The sequence below is a fragment of the Asterias amurensis genome, chromosome 7, assembly GCF_032118995.1.
Source record: "Asterias amurensis chromosome 7, ASM3211899v1".
NCBI classification, from domain to species: Eukaryota; Metazoa; Echinodermata; class Asteroidea; order Forcipulatida; family Asteriidae; genus Asterias; species Asterias amurensis.
This window is the reverse complement of record NC_092654.1, coordinates 20,071,608-20,093,319: the sequence shown is the minus strand read 5'-3', so window position 1 is coordinate 20,093,319 and position 21,712 is coordinate 20,071,608. Positions and strand designations below refer to the sequence as shown.

Genomic DNA, 21,712 nt, shown 5'->3' with positions numbered 1-21,712 from the left:
TATGGCACTTCAAAGGGAGCCGTTTCTCACAATGTTTTATACCATCAACCTCTCCCCATTACTCGTCACCAAGAAAGGTTTTATGCTAATAATTATTTTGAGTAATTACCAATAGTGTCCACTGCCTTTAATTTGTTTGCTTTCAATCATGCCATTTCATTTCATATAACTGTGTATTGGATCTGTCTTCATCGCAATGTTGTTTCCTCACATGATTTTTGAGCCTGTTACCAGGTTACAGTTACAAAGTTGCTGTATAAATCCGCCTTGTTTGACAATAATTTTTTATTTCCTTTAAAAAAAAGTACTTTTGGTGGTCTAATTGCCTCTTGTGAAATACTGTGGTGATCTCAGAATAAAAATGAGCAAGTTTCCTGTAAAAAAAAATCATCACTTCTGAATGTCTCTGTGGTGTTTTAGAAAAAGTTTCTGTATGGCGCCACCACTTATTCATCAAATAGTAATATAGTATCTACTTTACCTCAATGAGATATCCCTTTTTGTAAAAATGAGTTAAAAAGTGGTGGCGCCATATGGAAAGTTATCAAAGTTTAATTAAGCCGTTTAGTCAATACATGTTTTCTTCTGATGAAAAAAGTAGGGACATAGCCAAAGAGTTGTTTGCCAATAGGGGGCCTAGGGTAATCATGGAGGTAGGATGAATAATATTGGTGCACTGAATGTTGAGTATGTCCGATTATTATACTGCAGGGGATTGTAGAGGTGGTCATAGACCCCTCCTACTAAGTGATCATTCCTTGACTTAAACCCATTGGACACTTTTGGTACAGAAAAAAAAAAAAAAGTTCACAGATTTACAAATAACTTACAGGGTTTACAGAAGGTAATGGTGAAAGACTTCTCTTGAAATATTATTCCATGAAATGCTTTACTTTTTGAGTAAACATTAAAACAAAATAAGTTCTCGGTATCGAGAATTACGGATTTATTTTAAACACATGTCATGACACGGTAAAACGTGCGGAAACAAGGGTGGGTTTTCCCGGTTTTTTTCTCCCGACTCCGATGACCGATTGAGCCAAAATTTTCACCGGTTTGTTATTTTATATAGAAGTGATACATGAAGTGTGGGCCTTCGGACAATACTGTTTACCGAAAGTGTCCAATGGCTTTAAGGTGAAGAGGGAAATCAACAAATTTGTAAACCTTAAAAGCATCGCTAAGAAGGCGGCAAAACTATGTGGGTTGTCAAGCCAGCAGGCCCAGTCTCACCAACCAGGCTCAGATTCCAAGAGATTCAGGCCTCACAAAGACCCGTCTGTATCAAACTAATCTTGCATGTGTGCCTGTAAGAACAATGTTTAATTTACTGCTCCTTTAAGTTCATTAGTAATATTCTCCGGTGATGACCATCGGAAGAACTGTTCCTCTGGGGAGGGAGAAACTGTGGAAGGCGCCTCCAGTCCAACACCTTGGTATAAGCCAAGAAGGAAGATATTACTAAAATCCTTTTGTCTTTGCCTATCCCCCACGTGTGTCCTCTCTTTTAGTTTGCCTTATCCTCCCTAACTAACTACACTTGCTCGCTCTGCCACCTTAAATCTTTTATTTTCTGCCCCCCCCCCCCCCCCAGCCGCACCCCCCCCCCCCCCCCCCCAGCCGCACCGCCGCGCCGCCCCGCCCCCTGCATTATGGTGGTCTCGGCGTAATGTGTACAAAATAATAACATTCTTTTAAAATCCAGTTTGAGGGCGCTGTGACCATTACATCTGAAAATTAAAAAGGGCGACACACAAAAACTCAACACAGCAGTGTAGACGCAGAGAGAACGAGACGGAGGTCCCCGTTTTCCCAGAAGCGTGGCCGGTCAGCCATAAAATTGAAGCTTTTTTCCAATCTGACGGGCCTTAATTGTCATGTTTGAAGGCATTTTGTAGGTCAATACCTACGGTCAACTCATGCAGAATTCAATGGACGATAAACAGGTCAGTCATAATGTAAGAAAATGTGTCTGTAAAATCCGACGATAGTTTATAAATAATCGCGTAAAAATATTAAATAATAAAAAAAATAGGAAAACTACGCCTATAAAATGTAACAAAAAAACACAGTAAAAACACATGGCACATTAATTGATAACCATGTTATTTATAAAAGTTGGTGTGTACGAGTTATGGGTAGTATTTTTATCATATTATTAGACATGACTTGAATTTAGAGGTTGTCACTTGTCTAGCACTGTCATTGGTAACTAACAGTCTAAGCATGGAGGAATAGCTAGCATAACATTTTCAATTAGTCAAAATCAAAACTGTCTGCATGGTTTTAGTCCATGGTCTAGCCATGCTGCTATCCCACGACCTTTGAGCTGTGTGTAGTATTCAATGGAAAAGTTTCCATATGGCGCCACCACTTTTTCATTCGAAATAAAATAATATAGTATCTAATTTACCTGATTGATATATCCCTTTTTGTAAAAATGAGTGAAAAAGTGGTGGCACCATACGGAAAGTTATCCTATTCAATTATTCAATGTTCTATGGCTTTGTTTATTAAAGGCAGTGGACACTATTGGTAATAACTCAAAATAATTATTAGCATAAAACCTTTCTTGGTGTCGAGTAATGGGGAGAGGTTGATAGTATAAAACATTGTGAGAAACGGCTCCCTCTGAAGTGCCATAGTTTTCGAGAAAGAAGTAATTTTCCACGAATTTGATTTCAAGACCTCAGATTTAGAACTTCAGGTCTCGAAAACAACCATCTGAAAGCACACAACTTTGTGTGAAAAGGGTGTTTTTTTCTTTCATTATTATCTCGCAACTTTGATGACCGATTGAGCTCAAATTTTCACAGGTTAGTTATTTTATGCATATGTTGAGATACACCAGCTGTAAAGGCTAGTCTTTGACAATTACCAATAGTGTCCACTGCCTTTAACATCGTTCTTACTTATCATCATCATACTAGTTTTACCAAGCGCCATTCATTACTACTATGATTGATAAGAGTAAGACTGATCGATGTAAAAAAGAGCCATCATTTAACGCAAACACAGCCCAATAAGGTGGGCTATAGTTACCCCTTGGACTATGACTAGAGTGGAGGTCTGTTCCGCTATCGTCTCCATGATCGATAGCGAAACAAACCTCATGTCATACTATACGCCTCTCTTAATATGTATGCATGAGGTACGTCACAATGCCAACTCAAAACGAAGCGATGGGCGCAGCCACTGCAAGTGACTAGAGTGGAGGTCTGTTCCGCTATCGTCTCCATGATCGATAGCGAAACAAACCTCATGTCATACTATATGCCTCTCTATGCATGAGGTACGTCACAATGCCAACTCAAAACGAAGCGATGGGCGCAGCCACTGCTAGTGATCTAGGACTTGCACCCATAGCCTCATTTTGGGTACCAATTATGACGTCATGCATAAATATTAAGAGAGGCGTACAGTCAAAGTAGTTCTAAGAGTAGGCTCAGGGGTCGAAGTTAAGTGTATTTCCATGGTAGTCAGCAGGGCTAGTGACCAATAATTTTTAGTAGCCCTGATTAGATTTTGGTAGCCCGAAAGACACATTATGTCTCGCGAGGCGGCTCAAACTTTACAATACACCAATAACATAGTTCTTTATTGTTTGTGATGACGATTTTTGCATTATTTTTCCACTAGCCCGTCGGGCTATCAAACTGGAAAAATCAGTAGCCCAGCTGTAAATCTGGTAGTCCCGGGCTAGCGGGCTAGTGGCAATTTCGACCCCTGAGGCTTTAGTCAGGCTGCATACAACTGTGTCAGTGTTAAGATGGAACGCCTTACAGTTACACTACTTGTAGTTTACAGAATTTGACTAGCCCACCTTGTCCGGGTTTATGGCTTTCTTTTAACATCAGTCATCATGACCTTTGCCTTTCATTAAGAGCAGCAGCCGATTTCAAGAAACTTTACACAACTGCGTAAGTCCACTTGCGCAACGTTTTTGGCGCAACTTGCATCATAAATTTTGCGCAAGTTGGCTTACGCAGTTGAAATCGGCTGCAGATATCTTAACAACTAGACCACCAAGATTGCCAGGTACATGTAGCTTTACCCAGATGCAAATTTAACATCTATTAAATTTTTTGTTTTGATTGCTATATTTTACAGAATCATGATGGACAGGAGAAGGACACGATCAGCCCTGCAGTCTCAGGATGCATGCAGCTCATCCTTCGCACCATCGAAGAGAGGATAATGGATAAAGAAGATGATGCGGTCAATGAAAAGATGAAACACACAGGAGGTGGTTCACAATTACATGATGTAGACACAATTGACAAGAGCACAGTGAGCATAAACAGTGATACCGAAAGGGGAAATGATGAGGTCGGCAGTTTGAGCAGCAGTGATGGGTACAACTCTGCCGACGAGGATAAGAGCACAAATTCAAGCGAATCATGGCATAACACCAAAAGCAGCAAAACACGTCTTGATGAGAGTAGAGAAACAGACATCGAGAGGGGCATTGGGAATGGCGACGAGGCAGATCCTGATGCCAACAATGATGTTAACAGTGATTGGAGCAATGATGCAGAGATTAATAGCACTAGCAGCGAAGCAAATAGCAGTAGCAAGTTGAGCGATGTTGCAAAACCCACCACAACTAATGATTTTGAAACTGATATGTGCATGGAAACCAACTCTGAATCAAATGAAGCTGACTTTGATGCAGAGCCGGACCAGACAAGAAATGATGCAGACATGGAAACCAACGAGGGTATTGATAATAACAATAGTAACAGAGACAGTTTGAAAGACATAGAGAGGCACGGCGAGGAAGTGGATTTTAATGAAAGAAGGGACGATGTGGGTGAGGGCTTGGGTGACAGTTTGGAAGCGGATACTAACACAGATCAAAACAATGACGATGTCGGTATCAATGATGATGATACATGTAGAAGCATTGGTGAGGAAGTCAATAATACAGAGATCGACATTGACAGAAACACAGCTGCGTCTCTGGAAACACAGCCTCCTGAGGAGTGTTCCCAAGTCGAGGAAAACACACCAACACCTAAGACGGATGAAATTAAAAACACAATCATGGCAGAAATCTTGGAGAAAACAACTCCGATTAGTATCGGAGCTGACGAGCCCCACCCGTTCTCGACGTCGACTAACCAGCCACAGCACCCTGGCTTGAATCTTGAGAGCCTGCTACCGCACGAAGGGCAGAGATGGGCGATGCTCCGAGACAAAATGATGACCGCATCCCAGTTTGAGCAGTACGCAAGGCGGACACAAGGAGATCCACCATGGAGTGCTGATGAGGCTTTTATTAGTTTCTTTCTTGATCGGTAAGAAATATTTTCTAAAATATTAGTTGTCTAAAACTAACTTGCGCACTGTTATTTTATTCATTCATTAATTTTCATTCGTCCTTGAATGAATGAAAATGAATGAACATGAACGAACGAATAAAATAATTTTTTAAAATGGTTTTGCACTGAAGAACTTGCTATGGTATTTACTTGACTTTTATTACTCTTGTATGTTTGAGCACCCTGCCTGGAATTTCATTTATGAGAGGGCAGCAGGGCCCCTCTCATTTTCCAAAGGGCACTTCCTTTGGAAAATCCTGATTCATTGTGGAGCATAACCACACTTGAGTTTACCCTTTGCTGAATTGATAAAGAGTTTGATTTTTGTCTGCCAGCTTGGAGATGTATGAATTGCTTCCTATGCCGGAGGTGGCACCAAAGAAGAAAAAGACAAGACGAAAGGGCCAACCACGCAAGTATGAAAGGTGAGTGCTCGGCTCCAATCACCATGTAAAACCATAAAAAAATTCACTACCTTTTGCAACCTCATACGTTTTTGTACACACATGGTAGTACCATTTGAGCAGCATTGATGATAAGCTGTACATCCACTCAAAAACCATTCAGATGGTTTGGAGCTGTGGATACACTGTACCTGTTTGCATTACCATAGCCAAATGGTTTCAGATGGTCAGCAAGCTGTGAAGCAAATTCTGTAAGACATAGTGTGTGGTAACCTCGTAGCCAGGGACAGACTGGTCAGCCCCACACCACCTGGTATCACTCAGTCATGACAAAGTGGGATCCTTGATGCACCACTTTAAACAATCCTCATATGAATCTATACCAGCTGTACCACCATTCAAAACCATATGGGGAACCAACTGTGCGCACAGTTATCATACCATTAAAAACCATTCATTTGAATGGTTTCAAATGGTGTATCAACTTGTTTCAAAAAGGCACCGATTGTAGGAGGGGTAAAAATCACTTTCCCTGATAAATGAATGGTATCAAATAATGATCCACTAAGAGCTATACATACACTAGGCATGATTGATAATGAGCTGTTACAGACTAAATTATCCTTTTTGAGGTGTGGCGGACACTATAGGAGTACACTGTTTGGTTTGGGTGTTCAGAAAAATGTACCCAAATCCAATAGTGTCATATGAATCCGAGTTCCCCATATTTCACTATGTATCCAGGTGTATGTCTGGTCCAGGAAAATTGCTTCCTATGACGGAGGTCAAGCAGGTGGCACCAAAGAAGAAAAAGACAAGACGAAAGGGCCAACCACGCAAGTATGAAAGGTTAGTGCTAATGGTTTAACTCCCTTAAAATCATTTTCCCTGATAAAAAATGAAGGGCAGCCATCAAATAATCCATAAACCCTACATTCACTGAGAGCTACACAAGCTTGATTAATATAGCTATGTATAGACTCAATTAGCCTTTTTGAGGGTTTGAACACTACGTGTACATGTATAGGAGTGCACTGTTTGGTTTGGGTGTATACAGAAAAATTTTCCCAGACCCAACAGTGTCAAATGAATATAAGTTCACCATACATGTGCAATGTGCATGTATCTCAAAATGGCTTATGTATCCTGGGGTCGATTTCTTTTATTAACCGTGTCATAATGTTGCATTAGTCAGTCTGATTTCTACTACAGTTTATGTCCACTCCGTTTGTTTGTCTGGTTTTGTTTTATTGTTTTGTCTTGTTTTGTCTTTTGTATTTATTTTTTTTGCTTGTTCTTTAATGTTTACTTAAGTCTAATTTTGTTTGTTTAAGGCATTCCGTTTATAAGCTTCGGCTTCCTGGGTTATGCCTCCACGTATTAGTTTATTGTATCTATTGTTTTGTTTTCTTATTAAGTGATTACCCTTTGTGGAAATAAATGTTCGTTGAATTGAAAATTGAAAGGTAGTCCTTACTTAGGACTAACTTAGGACTGGTCCTAAGTTAGGACCAGTAATTCATCCTAACTTAGGACTGGTCCTATCTCTTAGCATTGCCTAGGACTAGTCCTAAGTTAGGACTACCTTTGTGAAATCCAATCCAGGTGTATGTCTGGTCCAAGAAAAGTACTGAGCTACAAATACATGTGTATTATTTGTAGTCATTTATAAATGCCGCAAATCTTTGTATATTTGGATACTTCTGTAAAAGAAAAAAGAAACAGCATTCTTGTTATCTTTTGTTGTTATAACTACCTTTACATGTTTGTACATGTTCTCTTTTATTCACAGGGAAGACAAATTCCATGATTTTTTAGTGATAATAAATATTTGTAATCTTGAAATTTGAGCCGTACCAGTGCCACACAGGGTTCAAAATGATGGTCTTGCGCTCGGAATAGGCTTGTCTTGAAATGTGAGCCCTTGAGGGTCAAACAGAGTTTCATGTAACTAGGTTTTGTGAAGATAGTGCACCCAGAATGTTCACTGCACCAGAAATATTTGTTTCAGTATACTTAAAACATTTCCATTATAAACTTTAATGTTTGCTGAACTTTAAGGATAATTAAGGTTGAAAATTTAAAACCATGAGAACTACATAATATTATGTACTTTTGTATGTATTTTTAAATACTCTAGGCCTATTTGGTTGTTGGGGGTATTGACCAAGTTCTAAAAGTTTGAGAAAGCTTTTTGAATCCCCAAGAAACCATAATTTTTAGTTGGTCTAGCATGAAACAAGAGAGCATCAAATTTCACCAAATGCATTCCAATGAGGGAATTTTTGGGCGTAGGTGGCAGCAGACTTACCAGGTAAATCAATTGGTCTTGGCAGTGTGCGCATGCTTAGAACCGCATAGACAATCAAATTTTACCTGGTAAGTCTGCAACCACTTAGTGTGTTCCACAGTCTCCCATTCATGACACCTGAACTATATGTGATCTTCCAAACCACTTTACAAAGTGCCCCATCCTGAAACTTAAAACTTGCCTCTTTACTCACCTGCCCAAGTGCGTAGAGACTTCAGGCCCAGTACAGCGTTTGCCTCTACACCCCCTGGTTTATGCCTTGGTGCCCTTAACAGTATGTACTATTTCCTCACAGGGTGCCCTCATTGAAAAATGGCCTGAGATTTTTTATATGCATTAAATATAAGAACTGTTGATTTAAATTTGATTAACATAACAAAAACTTTACATTTATTTGTTCAAAGGGTCCAAAATGACACGGAGGTCAAAGTGAAGCAACCACCAAAGAAAGCAACCAAGATGGTCGATGACTTCGTCTTTGTGGAGGATATATTTGATGATGAGGACATCTTGTCTATGGATGACAACTCAGATGATGTGGATTATGAACCGGTGTCCATCATAAGATATGTAAGAGCACCTTTTTGATTGTTTACATCCATGTGGAGATAATTTTACCGTTGCAGCGATGTGTGTTGAGCACCGTTTACTCAGTGCTCTCCTGTTTAGTCAGTACTTTCCCAAGTTCTTTGCACAAAATCACACGCACAGTACTTGGGTGGGATTCAAACCCAGGGCCATTTGCCAATCTAGACTAAGTAGGATTTGAAACTTTGCATGGTGGAGATAAGATATAGAAGAGTTTGCGGTAACACCATGTAATAACAATCTCTAAATGAGTTGGGGTGGTTCTGAAAAGAACCGTTGGGTTAACTCAACGTTTCGATCAGTATGCTCTGATCGTCTTCTGGAAGACGATCAGAGCATACTGATCGAACCGTCGGAAGACGATCAGAGCATACTGATCGAAACGTCGAGTTAACCCAACGGTTCTTTTCAGAACCACCCCAACTCATTTAGAGATTGTTATTACATGGTGTTACCGCAAACTCTTCTCAATCTAGACTAGATATCTTACCAATTAGACCACTTAAAAAAAAATCACAGAACTTGGTTAAGTACCGAGTATACAGTGCTTGAACACATTAATGTACACGCTTAAGTGTAAAACCAAATAGTATACTATATAAGTGAAATCATGTTTGGTTTTCTTTTCTTTTTTTCTTTCTTAAAATGTTGTATTTTGCTTTTAGAAAAACCAAAAAATTTGTATTTAATTGCATTATCATGAATTAAATAATGGCATGGATTATCGTCTCTCTTTCCTCGATAGAATTAAAGGGTCTTTAGCAACTTAAAAGGCCTGCAGCCGATTTCACAAACTGCTTGACTTTAAGCTTGGGCGATATCGATTTATTTTATTCACGATGTATCGCCGACAATATATCGCGATATTCGATATAATCGGGATTAATGAAATTTGACATCATCAGTCTTAAAACTCCAAGTGAAAGTTGTAGAAGAGACAGTCCTAGTATAAGAGAGGTGTTCTAATGACCTATTTATCTGGTTTTACTCCAAATCTATGGGGTATCAGCTAGCAAATACATCGCGATATTTAATCGATATATCGATATATCGCACTTATCGCGATTATCGCGATATATCGCGATATTTCGATATTTCAATTAAAACCAAATCCATCCGATATCGAAATCGTGTCCAAATTAATATCGCGATATTCGATAATATCGTGATATCGCCCAAGCTTACTTGACTTAATCTTATATCTAGTTAGGACGAATAACCCGTCCTAACTGAGGATGGTTTGGGTTCAATGCGTCTTTTGATAAGGAACTGAACTCTTCCTAAGTCCTAAGATTAATCCTGAGTTAGGAAGAGTTGGTGAAGTAAACGGCTGGAATAAGGCCACATAAAAAAAATTGTTGATCGTCCCCGCCCAACTGTTCAAAAAACCCCTGACCCCATTTTCTCTCTTTTTTCTTTTTTATCATACAAAACAACCTTTTCAGCTGATATTTTTTTCAAAATGTACAGCTTTGAAAAGATGTTTAAAGAAGGTTTTTATTCATGCTGGCAAAGCAAGAACAATTCTTCAAATATTTACTAGGGCTACACTGTGCTTAGTTGTTTGAAAAAGTTTACAGAAAATGTCACCAAGGAGTTAAATTTGTTGACAAAACTATTGAAAACATCAAAAACACACAAACCCTCTGTTTTATAGTGATTGTGATGATTTCTTTATTCTTGATTTCAAATTCTTGATTTGGCATGTCAAAAAAAACTCCCTCCCTCCCTATCCGCAAAAAAAAAAAAGGATGATCATGAGTTTCTTTTTTTATGTGGCCCAACACTGGGGCCACAAAGGGCATTGCCTCCATTGCCCCTTGTTTTGTCCTTGGTGCCCCTTCAAAGTGTCCCATAGACTCAACATTTTCTCAATGGAAGTGCCTTTTGTTAATTGAAAATAACCCTCTCAAAGATGAAGTTCAAACCCTGACTTAATACTGTTTATAAATACTGGTAATTTGTCAAACAGAAAAAGACTCCAAGTAGAAGGTTGCCGCGTCGAAGCAGCAGTAAACGAACAAGGGAAGAAGCGGAAGAAAAAGAAGAAGTCTCCTTAGACACACCGGATGTGCCGGATGATGATGATGAGTTTGAGCTCGTTAAACCACCCAAGATTAAGAAGAAAGTCAAGATTATTAAGCCCAAGCCAGAAGGACCACCACGCAAGAGAGGCCGACCAAAGAAAGATCCAAATGCCCCTCCTAAGGTTCCCGGCAAGAAAGGGCGCCCACCAATGTCCGAAGAGGAACGACAGGCGAAACGGAGAGCGACCATCGAGACGTAAGTTCCGCTGATGATAGTATTTGAGAAAATAAAATTAGCTGTAGTGTTGCAAACAACTTAACAACCAAATGGGCCGATGGTATAAATGCAAAAAATAGTTAATGGCCTGACGTTTCGACCCTAGCACAGCCTTTCTCGAAGGCTAAATATTGATAAATAAATATTGATAATGTTTCTATAAACCTAATGGTTTCAAGTCTATGATGCATGTAAAGAAATATTGTTCTTTGGTCCACTCCCTAATTTATCTCTTACAATACTGCTCATTGCAATTTATCCTACCAAAAGGTGGAAATACTGTCATTTCAACCTCCTTCGATTGGGATTCTGGTTTCAGACCTTTTTGTCACCAATGACTTATACCCCTGCATGAACCATTGCCTTGATCTATTGGTAATAAATTGTATAAATTCTGTCAAAACTCACGTGATGGCTGATTAAGGACAACACAAGTATGGAAGTATTGATGAATTGGTCGTATAAGTTTAAATTTAGAACATAACTGTTTAAGTCAGGCTGCTTTGGATGTTGGCTCCATTTTGTTTGTAAATTTGAAACTAATTTTTTTTTTTTTTTCCCTGAAGAACCCGCATTCGATTGGAAGTTCTAAGAAATTCCCTACCCAAACGGCTTTGCTGTAAATCTTGTGATGCGTATTTCACTGAAACGGAGGCAGTGACCCTACACTATTTTGAGGTTCATCGACAGCAGAGAATCGGAGAAGCAGATCGCCTCAATCCAGCAAGTGCTTTCAACATGTCTCAAGTCACTGACATTGCTGTCCTGCTGAGAGAATGTCCAAAGTGTAAAGAGTACGTTGAAAACTTGACCCGGCACAATCGTACGCACCAGGTGCGAAACTTCATCTGCGAGGAGTGCGGCAAGTTCTTTGTGTCGCGGATACGGTTGAAGCTGCACAGGCGCATACACCAAATGGATCGAACCGGAGAGCGGTTACACTGCGACAAGTGCGACAAATCCTATCGCTGCCTTTCCAGCCTCCAAAGGCATCAGTTGATACACGCGGGCAAGAAGACGTTCATCTGCGACCAGTGCGGCAAGGATTTCTTCAATAGTGTCCGACTGAGGGTGCATCGCACCGTCCACATGAAAGAGAAACCGTACAAGTGTTCCGATTGCGGACGCGGCTTCACCCAACTCACCAACTTGAGGAGCCACCAGAGGGTGCACACCGGGGTAAAGCCGTACAAGTGTGACATCTGCAATGAGTCGTTCACGCATAAAGTTAGCCTGAAGACGCACCAGAAAAAGAAACATGGAATAGATTGGTGGAAGGAGAACGGGATTGAAGTAGAGGAAAGGAAGCCCAGCAGCAGGAAGTCCGCCGACAAGAAAGCTTCAAACAGAGGAATGGCGGAAATGAAGACGACCATCCCGGATCAACATCATGCCCATGCGCATGCACACGCTCATGCACATGCGCATGCACATGCGCACACCAACGAGGGCATGCGGAATTACGATTTTGTCAGTAATCTGATTACGCATGGCACCAAGACGTATGCACAGCTGGAGAGGAAGACTAATGTTGGCGAAGCATTTCACACCATGATGAATCCTTACGATAATCCATGGCAGTCGTGAGGTGAAGGTTGGATCGTTCATTCAAGAATTCATTATGAGTGCTTTACAACATTATGGTAATTACACTAAGTGAGTTACCATCAAAAAGCTTATAGTAGATTAGAAAAAGTGTCAAGCACCCTCCAAGGTTATCAAATAACCATTTTAAACATTATTTAAATTTGTGTATTTATATAGCAACTTTAGCAAGGCTAGTATTAGACACAGACCAACGGCTTTTAACCTCTGCTTTTAACAACTTGAACGTATGTTATTACTGCACATAATGTTAAGTTTTTCAGTGTCCATTTTCAACTTTTGGCAGAGCGATACCACAAAGTGGGCCTGTGGTGGGAAAATACCCCAAATATTACCAGTCAGCCAATTGTGATCAAATACACACTTTGTTTTCAGATTCGGTCCATGACTGAATGCATTGTTAGTTAAGTTGAACATCACTGAATTTATTCCACGTAGCTAGTATGTTCTCCATCAATGCAACAAACTTGTGAAAATTTGGGCTTAATTTGTTTGAGTCCGGAGAAAGTAGCGAAAACCATGCAATATTTTCACCATGTAAGTACATTGTCCTTAATTTTGGTTGCAACAATTGAAATCAGCTGTTAAGTTTTTTTAAAGGTTTTCAGATACAGGTTTCTCAAACATTTTCAGAAGCAAAATGTTCACATAAACAATGGTTCTTGTGTTGACTTCATTAACAGCATTCTTTCAGACGAAACAATCGTGTGTTTTTTATCTTTCTGTATTTATAATACCTTTAAAGCTATGTTGGTTGCAACCATACAGGAATTTGTTCAAAAAAGTTGTGTGACTTGCATGGTCTGTTACATCAAGTATGTCAAAGGTTGCTGTAGTCATCGGTTATTTCAGATTTTAAGCTGTGTGTGTATTTGTGTGTGTGTTTTCCCCTTTTTCTAAAAAAGGGTGTAGCAATATTTCTTAGGTGGTGGGAACTTATTATCGGGAAAATTGTATTTTATTGTTTTAATATTTGCAAAAGGCACCAAGGCGAAATGAAGGGGCATCCAGGCAGAACGAATAGGCCCAGAGTGGACCAGTTGATTAAGGACAGGGTGTACTTTTGGTAATTACATCACAAGCTGAAGCTATAGGCCCCCCTAATGACCATACAAAACTTACTTGGTAAAGAGCACAGGCGAGCTGTTGCATGATCAGAAACAACCCCCTTTTGAAGTAATGAAGTTTTAGAAAACGAGGTATTTTTTTTTTACCAACATTTGAATTGAAATAATAAGGAATAAAGCCTTTCGGAAAGAACACATTTTACGCAACAAGGGTATTTTTTCTGTCATTAGTTTCTTGCAATTTTGACGACCAATTGAGCCCAAGTTTTCACAGGTTTGTATTTTATGCATGTTGGGATACACCAAGTGAGAATGAGGGTCTTTTTATACAATTATTACCAACAGAACATTAAAATGTTCTGAGTGTGGATAGTTGTGGGTATGGTGGCTTCGTGGTTTCTTTCCGTGCCTTTCACCTCTGTGAACATTTCTTTTCATTTCTGATCACCATCTTGTTATTGGCCTTGTTGTTAAATGTGTAATGAAATAATAGTTTTACCAAATGAATACAGCTTGTACATGTTATAGCTTCAATGAAGGTGAAGCTGTGCAATTTTCTTTGTTTTTGCCTCTCAAGGCGGTTGGGTCACTTTCATTTTGGAAAGTCTATGAGAAACTTTTCTTCTCATTTCTGATCACCATCCTGTTATTGGCCTTGTATGTGTAATGAGGTAAGAATATTTTTACCAAATGAATACAACTTGTTGTTAGGGCCTAAAGTTTCAGGCAGGGTGAAGCTGTGCATTTTACTTTGTTTTTGCCTCTAAAAGTTGCATGTATTTTTGTCTTTGCCTGTCAAGGCAGTTGGATCAAAGTGTCAATGGCGTTGTGTACTGTTGGCATGAATGTATATGTTGTAGAAATCTAGACTTGCACAGCCTTAAAGGTCCATAAAATGGAGTCCTTTTCTTTAACTTTATGCACAGTTAAGACTTACCAGAGATCTATCTACTCCCTTTGAAAAACCTGTCTTCTGTACATACAGTGCTAAAATGTAGTATTTACAAAAACGTTAATCAGTTTAAAGGCAGTGGACACTATTGGTAATTACTCGAAATAATTATTAGCATAAAACCTTTCTTGGTGACAAGTAATGGGGAGAGGTTGATAGCATAACACATTGTGAGAAACCGCTCCCTCTGAAGTGCCATAGTTTTTGAGAAAGAAGTAATTTTCCACGAATTTGATTTCGAGACCTCAGGTTTAGAACTTGAGGTCTCGAAATCAACCATCTAAACGCACACAACTTCGTGTGACAAGAGAGTTTGTTCTTTCATTATTATCTTGCAAGTTCGATGACCGATTGAGCTCAAATTTTCACAAGTTTGTTGTTTTATGGATATGTTGAGATACACTAAGTGTAAAGGCTACGTCTTTGACAACTACCAGTAGTGTCCACTGCATTTAATTCATCTTGCAAAATGTTAATAATTATGAATGTAGAAATTGCTCTTTTAAAAACAAAATAACTTATTAATATTCGTACTGATTTGCTAATCATTTCGTTTTCCAATTAATGACAAATGCTTTAAAAGCCTCATTATTATTTTGTTTACATGATCATCTCATTTTTGATTGGTGCATATGATTTATATTAAGTCATTGGACACGTATACAAGTTTCCTCATGAAAGAGTTTTAGTTTTTGTTTTGTATGTCATTGTTTGCTTGTAAGAAATATTGTGTGTAATTTACATTGTATCCACCTTTTATTCCTGCCGCAGTTAAAGAACTTTGTAAGAGAGTACCTTAATGGTTTGTTGGGTGTTTGGTTTATATTTTTCTTGTGCAAGGGTGATTAGTGTTCAGTTTGTGAGCTTAGACAGTATTCTCATGCTTTATTTGTATAATTATTTAAAATTCAGCTTGATAGACTTAGTTTAGCATCTTTATAATAGCAATGGATGCCTTGTAAATGTTCTTGTGAAGTCATAAGCCTTTTTGAGTTATGGGGGACGTGATACGCGCAGGTCACACGCCGCGACTGATGCCACAATCACCATGTTGGTGGTCATTAGGTTAACAGATATGTAAACGCCGCGTCGCCTAAAATGCGCACTTCACTGAATAGTTCTATTCATACGGTCAATACGCACAAATTTACCACAACTTTACAGTGTTGTAGCATTGTGTCCGCCATACCTCATAAAGGCTTATTGTGTTCAGACATAAGCAAACATTTGAGATAATTTTTCAAGAACAACTGAGATTTAAGTTATTTCAGCATTTTTAATGATACCTTGGGAAACTTGCAGCTTTATTGGACAGGTTTTGACAATTTATTTGGAGCCTTTCTCTTCACATTTCTTCAGACTGTGTCATTTTACTGCTTGAGTTGTAAGACAATTCTTTGTAAAAAGCCCCTTCACCAGTGGTGTGTCTGGGGAAAGGGGGATTCCACCTCTGCCAAACCACTTTGTACCCATCTCTCTTTTTGTCCTACTCTACCTTGTTTTTCCTACTCATCCTTGTAACAGAACATAGGCCTATTAAAGCCATTATACACTTTCGGTACAGAAAAAAAAAAAAAAAAGTTCACCGATTTACAAATAATTTACAGGGTTTACAGAAGGTAATGGTGAAAGACTTCTCTTGAAATATTGTTCCATGAAATGCTTTACTTTTTGAGAAAACATTAAAACAATATCAATTTTCGATAGCGAGAATTACGGATTTATTTTAAACACATGTCATGACACGGGGAAACGCGCAGAAACAAGAGTGGGTTTTCCCGTTATTTTCTCTCGACTCCGATGACCGATTGAGCCTAAATTTTCACAGGTTTGTTATTTTATATATAAGTTGTGATACACAAAGTGTGGGACTTGGACAATACTGTTTACCGAAAGTGTATAATGGCTTTAAGTCCACACGAAGATTATTTGTCAACCAGAGGCCAATTTTGAATTTTCACAGCAAGATTTTTAGACTTGAGAACTAGTTAATATCGGCCACTTAATGCAATTTATGGTGTTGTATGAAAATGTCCAGTTACACCATTGGAGCAAACCCTAAAAGAATGTTGATTATACAGTATTGTATTATTTGTTATTTTCAACTGATTGTAGGGATTTAAGCAGGTCTCTCACCTTCAGGGCCCAGTTTCAAAAAGCTAGTAAGCAGAAAGTTCTGCTTAGCAAGAAATGACCAAGAGGTACCAGTCACAGCAATAGTAGCCGTGTGGTTTACAGTATGGTTACCCATTAAGTGCCAAGCAAAACAATGTTGTGCTAAACAAGTTTTTGTGCTTACAGACTTTATGAAATTGGACCCAGGAAAGGGGGTTGGCTCAAGCTGTTGAAGTAAAATATTAGTAGTTATTTTTTGTATCAAACTATAACCCACTAGGGAAATTGACTGGGTAAATTTTTACACAATTTGGGGTTGAACAAACAAAAATGTTACTGTTTTTTAATATCATTCAGTCCCTGATATTTAAGTGATTATCATCAGTAATTTGATAAATAAATTTTAGAAGGAGCGCGCTAGCATCAATGAAAAGTATATAGTATTCAAATGGAAATTAGTGTAAAAAGTAATTATAAAAACTTGCTAAGCAAGTGTGTTTTTCAGCAGCTACATGTAAGCATTTTGATTATCGATAGTTAATGAGATGACATGAATCGTAGTGAGATGCAGCACCTTTGGGAATTGAGTCAATTTTTTCATTCTTGGGTAGGCAGCAAATAGGGTCATTATTTATTTAGGAAGATGTATGTGAATCTGTTACCTGTCAATGCATAGTTAAAGGAACACGTTGCCTTGGATAGGACGAGTTGGTCTATAAAAAAGTGTTTGTAACCGTTTGTTATAAAATGCATATGGTTGGAGAGATAATTCAAAAGAAGAATACAATGATCCACACAAGTTTGCCTCGAAATTGCGTGGTTTTCCTTTTACTGTGCGAACTAACACGGCCGGCCATTTATGGGAGTCAAAAATTTGACTCCCATAAATGGCCGAATGTGTTAGTTGATGAGGTAAAAGGAAAACCCGGCAATTTCGAGGCATGTTTGTGTGGATCATTGTATTCTACTTTTACAGCATCTTTCTACCCATATGCATATTATAACAAACGCTTTTCAAAGACCAACTCATCCGATCCAAGGCAACGTGTTCCTTTAATGTACAAAATTAATTTGCCTTGTCCAATCTGTCCAATCTGTCCATCTGTCTTTGAGTGAATGTTTGTTTCACTGCCTTTGTTGTGGGGAAACCGTTTCTCATAATCGCCGGACTTTGTATTTAAACATTGTAGTCTAGTAAATTTAAGTCATTGCATGCACATTGCAATTTATCGACTAATTGTTTAAAAGGTTTTACCTGAAAGGAGGAATAAAGGACGGTGTCACAATTTAAGGCAAAAATAAAGACAACCATTACTAGGCATTTTCAAAGAAGAACAAATTATAATAATTATAATAGTGATAGTAATTTATTCAGGCATCATAATATATACAGATAAAATACATTAAAAATACATTTAAGATAAAAATATGTAACAAAATAAACCCAAAATTTGACATTTTTTAGCAATACAAGGAGCAACAGACAAAACAAAAGATTGGCTACCTAGGAGAAACAAAAAGTGAACCTAAACACTATCACCACATGAGTGTATTAATCCAACCCCAAAACAAATTATGTATTATGATTCACATTTCAATTTAAATTTTCTGTGGGACAGTTTAATGATATTGTAAACCAAAAAAAACCTCTTGTGCAACCAAAGTGTTTGACATATGTGACAAGGTTGTTAGGAAAACCAAACCAAGTGTACATACGTCCGCTTGTAGCAATGTACTGAATATAATGTGTTGTACATGACCATAAGGCTCTGCTGTGTGTATTTTATCAACATACATTTACGGTAATTGTCTATGTGTATCTGCTTTGAGACAATTTGTGTGCAGCAAATTTCAGCATTCCCATTGGTTGACATGGTTAATGTTGCCATAAGGTGTGTCACGTATTAATAATGGTATTTCCATATTAATAATGATATGTCCATATTAATAATGATATGTCCATAGCTGACATTTGGTGCTTGCATTGGCAGCAACCGCATTATGACAACAATTATTTTTTGTATTTGTATATGATTCTACCCATAATTATATTCATAGTTGATAAGAATGGGATTAAATCACCAGTGCTATAATTGTCAAAGGCATGACTCTTGTTCTGAGAGCACTTGCATATCATAATAAAAAGGGTGAAATACATAAATTACAAATAGTACATCTTTTGTGACGACATTATGACGACAATCATTATGATTTTAATCATAATTATATTCATAGTTGATATGAATGGGATTGAATCAGCAGTGCTATAATTGTCAAAGGCATGACTTAAGTTCTGAACACTTCTGCATATCATAATAAAAGGGGTGAAATGCATTAAGTTAAAGAATAGTATTATTGATGCAAGAAATTAATTAATTTTGTATCAACATTTTTTGTTCCTATACATATGCTGTTTATGATTGTTGACATTATTTCAGAATGTGTAAAAAAGGTAAGAATTGGGCATGGTCATGGGATCAAGAATGACAAATGCAACATTGCATTTTTGTTTGACCTTTGGGATGTTGTGTTCTTCAATATAGAGCCCTCTATGCAATTATTTTAATTCCCTGCATCCTTGTAGAGCTTTTGGACATTTATTTTGTGAAAGATTTGCCTCACACCCCCCTGAGGAAAGGACTTGAGAGTAGTGTTTTTTTTTTTTTTTTTCCAATTTCCATTATTCTTAATAAGGAAGAAACACATCATTTTAGACCAATAACTATTTTGTTTGTCTTTATGCCATCGTTCTTTGTTGGAAAGTTGTTTGCAATGGCTAATTCTGTATTTTCTCATCATGCAAACTCATGTGGTAATTTCTTATGATGTTAGTATGATTTAATAATATTAATAATAACAATATTGAGTTTTTATTTAGCGCTTTTTCACTCCCTACGGGTGTCTCAAAGCGTTTCAAGATATTACCCCTGGTCACTGGGCCTTAGTTCACTCCTTAAACCATCTCAGCTCCCTGGGGAGTATACAGCCTCGTGCAACAAATGCGCTACTTGGCTAAATCAATCACAAGAACCATTTCTGCCCTCACAGGTACCCATTTACCCCTGGGTGGAGAGAAGCAGTAATAGTTAAGTGTCTTGCTCAGGGACACAAGTGTCAGGACCGGGATTCGAACTCACACTCTGCTGAACAGAATCAGCAGAGCTTGAATTCGGAGCTCTTAACCGCTCGGCCACGACACCCCACATAATTTGATTTAATACATATTTAGATGCAATAATCGCTTGTTTTGGTACATGCTGCTATAATTACAGGATTTCAACCGGCACTTAAGTAGCCTATGAATTATGTTTAAAGGCAGTGGACACACTATTGGTAATTACTCAAAATAATTATTGGCATAAAACCTTTCTTGGTAACGAGTAATGGGGAGAGGTTGATGGTATAAAAAAATTGTGAGAAACAGCTCCCTCTGAAGTGACCTAGTTGTGGAGAAAGAAGTAATTTTCCACGAATTTGATTTCGAGACCTCAAGTTTAGAACTTGAGGTCTCGAAATCAAGCATCTGAAAGCACACAACTTCGTGTGACAAGGGTTGTTTTTCTTTCATAGTTATCTCGCAACTCTGACGACCGATCGAGCTAAAATTTTCACAGGTTTGTTATTTTATGCATATGTTGAGATACACCAAGTGAGATGACTGGTCTTTGACAATTACCAATAGTGTACACTGTCTTTAACAGCATTATACACTGGAAGCATTAATTATACTTTGTTATGACAGTTTTATCTTACATTGGTGTAAGGGTTAATCAATTAACTTTTTTAATTTTACTTTCCAACTCTTTCTCTGATAAGCTTTTAGGTTAAAAATAATGACATTGTCCGTTGCTAATCACCAAAAACCATGTGTAACTATGACAACTGTAAGGGAAAAATACATCATTTTTTTTTGAAGAATTAATGTAGGTTTCAAAAAACATCATTCAGCATTAGCCTAAATGATGATCATGAGCTAGTGTCACAACAGCAGACTTATAATCGCTGAGTTTCCTGTTGAATTTAACAAATCTTCCTTCAAACTTCAAACTTGTCTCAAAACTTTTGATTTCTTGTAAGAATAATTCTTGCCATCTTTGAGGGTAACCTACATGTAGGGTATTTTTAATGTTTCAATGTTTTTATGGGAATTGACATTGTTGCTAGTTATAGTATGATAGTAGATGCTTTGTGAGACAAAAATCTCAATAAAACTGCAGTTTATAAAAGTAAAAGTATTGTAACTCAAGTAATTAAAACTGTCCTTTCATCAAAAACTTGTTTTTGTTTTCTGGGTATGTTTATTCAACGATGAAATCATTTGAACCTGTGCTTGGACAGGAGTTGTACAAAATATAAAGTCACCCACTGCATTTAGGAGTGGGTTTTTTTTTGGCCAACAACAACCAGGGCCAACAAAATTGCTCAGCATGAATTTTTTGCCTTGATAAAAGGATTACCAAGTACCAACCAAATTTCCAGGTTACTTTCAGGATAAGCAAACAACACCTGAATACCAGTTAGCAATATGCAACAAATGGAAATTTGTTCGGTAATCGTAATCCTGTTTTTGTCAAGGAAGAAATTTCATGCTAGGCAAATTTGTGTGCTTAGCAGCTCTATGAAATTAAGTCCAGTATGCATGTTTGAGCTTCAATCATATGGCTGTCCGACCAAACCTTAAATGAGTCGTTTGGTATTGAGAAGATGGCAGATCAAGTCTTAGGAGAACTAGCCCAATAAATCGGTCCAATCCACTCTGTATCCTTGAGTGGATTGGACCGATTGATGGGGCTAAGGAGAACAACCTGCTCACCACTGCATTTATTTTGAGCATCGGTCAGTTTATGCTAATTTTGCCTAAAATGTCTGAGAGCTAACAGATTGTCTTTTCATCAGCTCATGTGTTTTGCATGGTGATATAAGCAAAGGAATTAGACCAAAACAAAACAGGTGGTTCATGCCAACACATGGGGTAATTTTGCACTAGGGGCCCATTCATCATGGGGAACTACTAAACTATTGCTGAACAATTTCCTACTAAG

At 38.1% G+C, this 21,712-nt stretch overlaps 1 protein-coding gene across 1 annotated transcript; it reads left to right on the top strand.

Annotated features, from left to right (window-relative positions):
- The first annotated feature begins 1,787 nt into the window (after window positions 1-1,787).
- On the top strand, window positions 1,788-20,891 carry LOC139939495 (uncharacterized). Its single transcript, XM_071935458.1, has 7 exons — window positions 1,788-1,946; window positions 4,111-5,300; window positions 5,660-5,749; window positions 6,473-6,577; window positions 8,444-8,609; window positions 10,600-10,910; window positions 11,498-20,891. The coding sequence occupies exons 1-7, from the start codon at window positions 1,920-1,922 to the stop codon at window positions 12,516-12,518; spliced, it is 2,910 nt and encodes a 969-aa protein (XP_071791559.1). The 5' UTR covers window positions 1,788-1,919; the 3' UTR covers window positions 12,519-20,891.
- The last annotated feature ends 821 nt before the right edge of the window (window positions 20,892-21,712 follow it).